The 5,000-nt window shown below is 35.0% G+C and overlaps 1 protein-coding gene across 3 annotated transcripts in view; it reads left to right on the forward strand.

Moving 5' to 3' along the window:
• The window catches only part of LOC125031477 (nicotinamide phosphoribosyltransferase-like), a 32,689-nt gene that overhangs the window by 24,657 nt on the left and 3,032 nt on the right, over window positions 1–5,000 (forward strand). For 2 of the 3 annotated variants that reach the window (XM_047622281.1, XM_047622280.1), the window contains exons 6-12: window positions 1–14; window positions 276–435; window positions 894–1,051; window positions 1,357–1,471; window positions 1,778–1,860; window positions 2,461–2,646; window positions 3,455–4,018. The exon at window positions 1–14 is cut by the window's left edge and continues 67 nt beyond it. In XM_047622281.1, coding sequence (XP_047478237.1) covers window positions 1–14; window positions 276–435; window positions 894–1,051; window positions 1,357–1,471; window positions 1,778–1,860; window positions 2,461–2,646; window positions 3,455–4,018 — 1,280 coding nt within the window. The remainder of the gene's footprint in view (window positions 15–275; window positions 436–893; window positions 1,052–1,356; window positions 1,472–1,777; window positions 1,861–2,460; window positions 2,647–3,454; window positions 4,019–5,000) is intronic. The other variant, XM_047622282.1, reaches the window with a different exon arrangement.

The raw sequence follows: 5,000 nt of genomic DNA on the forward strand, positions 1-5,000 counted from the left end.
TAGTTAATTTCAAGGTAAGGCAACTTTCTCAGGGAACATTTGGAGGGGGAAAAAAAAAGAAATTTTCTTATGAGTATTTTTACTACTATTACTATTGTAGTATTATTTATTTGTTTCAGTTGTCTATGTCAAGTATTAGTAGTGTGTAATGAAAGAATAATAGAAAGATTTTATGTAGCACCTTTGGAAATTGATAACTGTATTATTGATTTTAGTTTTTTAATAGAACTAATTAAGATTTTTTTTTTTTTTTTTTTTTTTTTTTTTTACTCTAGGGAACAGATACAGTTGCAGCTTTGCCACTTTTGCACAAGTATTATGATGCTCCCATGGCAGGATTCACCATACCTGCAATGGAACACTCAACAGTCACCTCGTGGGGAAAGGATGGGGAGGTAGATGCCTTCCGAAATATGCTGGAGGCTTTTCCCAGCGGTAAGAAAAACATTATAAGAGTCATTTGGTGGCCCTGCTGTGATGATAAAATCTCGCTTTCTCCATATAAACTACTGGGCAGTAAAAGAGAACAAGTCCTTCATCCTTTGTTTCACTTTTGGATGTCTGTTTATGTCATTTATTTTGGGTGTGAAAGTAAAAAAAAAAAATTACTAAGTTGTCACTAATCTAGGAAGGCTGTATGAATTGCAAGGTCAGCTGTTCTGATAATACGGAAGGAAATTGAAGAATGAGTAAAGCTGTAAATCAAATTCATCAGATGTTTATGTAGGAAAGGTATTTATATTTCAGAAAAATAGAATTTTAAAGGTTAGGTGCTAAGAAAGATTGATAAGCAAGTCTGCAAATGAAGAATTTATAAATGGTCAATGAACACTATTGTACATCTTATATGATCATGTTAAATAACTTTGATTGACAATGAATATACTCTACAGGACCTGTTGCATGTGTAAGTGACTCTTATGATATCTGGAAGTGCTGTGAAAAAATCTGGGGAGAGGAGTTGCATGACATTGTTGTGGAGAGAAGCAAGACCGGGGGAGTACTAGTCATACGTCCAGATAGTGGAGATCCTCCAACTGTGGTTCTCAAGGTATGTATACTTATTCTAATAGTGGGCAGGTTTTCCCATTTCACGCAGTAGAATCATGGATATGAGATGTTATTTATTCTTTTAGCCATCATAGTTAAGAGGTTTAGTTATTCTGAAAGAAAGACATTATGTGAGTATATACTGTTATTCTGGTTTTCCACTTTTTTTCTGATAGGATGATCATTGTACTGGCTTGGGTAGTTTTTGTACTTATTTATATGGAAGAAGAATTTATATAATCATTAATATTCCTAATATATATTAGAAGATTACCTTCATAATTGTTTTTCCTTTTTTTTTTTTAGTGTTTAGAAATTTTAGGAAAAGCCTTTGGAACTGAGAACAACTCCAAAGGTTTCAAAGTTCTTCCTCCTTACATTAGAGTGATCCAAGGAGATGGTATATCCTACACGACTGTGGGTATGTGACTCATGATGTGTTCATAAGTATGGAAATGATACTATTTTTTTTTATTTTTTTTTATATGCAATGGAAATGTATTTATGGAAATGTCCAGAACCTCTAAGGAAATATAACACTAGGATATCTTCATAAATATAATTGCAAGTTAATGCTGATTTATTTTTTTTCTACTGTTATATTTAGTCTCAAAGAAATTACTTAATTTTTTGTATGATATATTTATATATACTGAATTGGACCTATTTATTATTTTTGATGTATAATCTATGTTAATAGTAACTAAAAGTTTATTTTAATCTGCAGGTAGTATTCTAGAAAATTTAAAGGATCATGGCTGGTCTGCAGCAAATGTCTCTTTTGGCAGTGGAGGATCTTTACTACAAAAGGTAAGTATCTTTCTAATTTGTATTAGATCTTTTTTTTTCCCCTCCCACTTTGACTTTATAAACCCCTATGATTCGGCCATCATGGCCTTCACGTCATGAAAAATTTTGGCTCGAAGGGCAGGCGACCTGAACATGTCAGGGGAAATTTTGGCTTTGGGCAGGGTTAACATGAATTCGCTGTTATGAGTGTTTCAGCTGAAACCCTGGGTGATGAGAAAGATTCGCCATGAAAGCACAAAGCTCTTAGAGGGTGATTAGACTCATTTGACATTTAAGTAGGGCTTTTGCATTATTTCCATCAATCATTGAGTATGGAATGTAATGTCTGGAACCATAACTAGAAGTGTTCCGGCTCCAGGGGAGGACGCTGTTTCCATGCTCAGGATTCTATTCCTGTTATTATTATGGCACTGAGTTCATTTCCGCCCAGCCTACAAGCCACACACCCTGCAGAGTGTCTGCTCACATAAGCCTAATGCCCATATTTTGGGCCACATGATGGCAGTGAAATATCTGGATCCAATAGATTAATAAGGCCTGACCTGAGGATTCTCTGGATTTTTAAAATCAAATAACAAAGTTTTTTTTTTGTTGGTACAGGTAAACCGTGACACACAGAAATGTGCCTACAAGTGCAGCTATGCAATAATCAATGGAGAAGGTGTAGAGGTTTTCAAAGCACCTATCACTGATGTTGGCAAGACCAGTAAGAAAGGCCGCCTGGCTTTGCATTGCATTGACGGAGAGTACAAGACCATTGAGGGTGGAAAAGGGGATCCAAAACAGGTAAGAAGAGTTTTTGTGGTTTATTAGAAATTGTCTTTGGAAATGTCAAGGGAAATGGGTTCAAAGAGGAGAGACAGGGGGTGGGAAAAAAGGTATTTTTTTCTCATCAGAATCCCCTTTCTCATCGTTTTCTTCATTGTTTCCTTTTTTCTTGTTTTTCAACTTTATTTCTATGCTCAAATAATTAACATTTTTCGTTTGAGAAATAAAATTCACTCAGAAATTAAATGGAAATATTTGATATACAGTAACATTTGTTAATTTGTGTGGTAAGAGTTGAAGTAGTTGGGGGTTCTGACCAAGCACAAGAGGTAATTGGGCAAAGTCTGCCATATCCATTTTCATAAGCCAGCTAACAACCTGACTTTCATCAGTGGTATGAGTGTCAAGATGCCATATAGTGTTTGAATACTCATAATGCTTCTTGGTGGTTTGTTTATTTCTTGCTTGAATTTGGCCATGAAAAGCCAAAATGTAATATCAAAAGATCCATCAGTGTGGGATCAAGAGCAATAGTGTTTTGGGTGGTTGTAGAAAATAGTGTCTTCTTTTTCTACTAATGGTGATTTATGTTTGTCTGTATATGTTATTATCTATTAGGGTTTGGAAAAGGAAGTGTTTATGTGGGAGGGTCATACCTGTATTATGTAAATTTCATAGACTGAAGAATGAATGGGATTTTTACCTGAATTATATTTCTAATTTTCTTTGTATATAGTATGGTAGATACAAATTTTAAATATATGAGAAGAAATGCCTGATAGCTGTAGTTTCATAACTTACATTATCTTTCATGTTGATGGGACAGGACCTGTGTGTGTGTGGGGTGGTACCAGAACTTGCTGCCAGAGTGACTTATCGTTGTCCATATATAACTGAGACCCTCAAGACTGAACGGCCCTTTGGTGTGCCACCATTAAAGCTTGGCAGTACATTATCCCCACAAAGAACTTATTTTAAAAAAAGGACTGTAAATAGGGCTTGTGCAGTTTCTCTTAGTTCTGTAACTATGTCATCTAATACCAGTAAAAGTAAAAAAAAGAAAGATGTGCAAAATCACAGAGATATTAAAAGTAGCAACAAGTGCAGCCTTTCCTCATCACAGAATCAAACAAATTTTGCTTATTCCAAGACCAGAAAGAATTTCAGAAATGCACAGTACCAGAACACAAGCTCTCCAACTTACCCAGTTACACTTGAGTTAAGTCTCGGTAGTTACCGCAAAGCACAGTCATCAGCTATGGGCTCCTCCTCCCTTTCCCCAGCCCCCTCCTCTCCTTTGTCACCCCCCCTCACCCAAAACACTCCCTTCTCATCACCCGCTGCTTCGCCGACCCACAAACAACCACTTCAGTCACTACGTCTTGGCAAGGTGGGCCAGTCTGTAATGAATCAGAAAATATGGGAAAAAATTGCTATTATTTGTGGAAGTAGTATTATGTACTTTCTATAGATTTTAGTCAGTATATTCTGTTCATTATAGCTATATAATTCTTTGTTTTACACTTGTAAATATCAAATGCAAATCTTTATATAATTTACACTTTCTTCTTGTTTTCTTCGATTTTTAGAATTTATGGAGAAGATTTGTATTATTTGTGTAATTTTGCCTTTATACAAATAGCTGACTTTTTTTTTTTTATTGTGTGTGTGTGTGTGTGTGTGAGTGCGTGCATGCGTGCGTGCGTGCGTGCGTGCGTGTGTGTATGACTCATTCTTTAAGCTCACCTTAGAAAAAGTATTTAAAAATTGTATATTCTTGCACCTAGTAGAGCTGTTATTGTTTTGGCTTAATAGTTATGTTACTTATATATATTTCAGTGTTCCTTGTAACACTGTAAGCTGTTTTATTTTACACTTTACCCATGAGGAAATACTCACTGAGGGAAGAGAAAAGCCGCAAAAATACCATTTCATTTCTTGAAATGTCAGGCAGTTTAAGGGGACTATCATTTTGGAATTTTTGGAAGAGTTAGGATTAGGAGAATGAATACTGAATGTAGAGTTAAGACTGATTTTGAATATTAAGAATTTGTAACTGGTATAATGAGCCTTTTTTTTTTCTTTCTTTCTTTTTTTCTTTTCTTTCTTTTTCTCTTTCTTTAATTCTTTCTTTCTTTCTTTCTGAATGTGTATCCATAATGCACATTTTTCAGGCAAAGTTTAAAAGGAAATGATTTTAACTGATTTAGAATATGTACTCAATTAGCATATATTTATTTCCCTCTATGTGCATTTGGTTACAGTATACTCAATTTTCCAGCATTTAAGACAAAAACCAAGCTTTAACCCAACTTTTGTGGGGCTGTAGCTCCTGAACTACCATGTCCAGAATCAAACAGGTGCATAGTTGT

Source organism: Penaeus chinensis, chromosome 13, assembly GCF_019202785.1.
Source record: "Penaeus chinensis breed Huanghai No. 1 chromosome 13, ASM1920278v2, whole genome shotgun sequence".
NCBI lineage: Eukaryota > Metazoa > Arthropoda > Malacostraca > Decapoda > Penaeidae > Penaeus > Penaeus chinensis.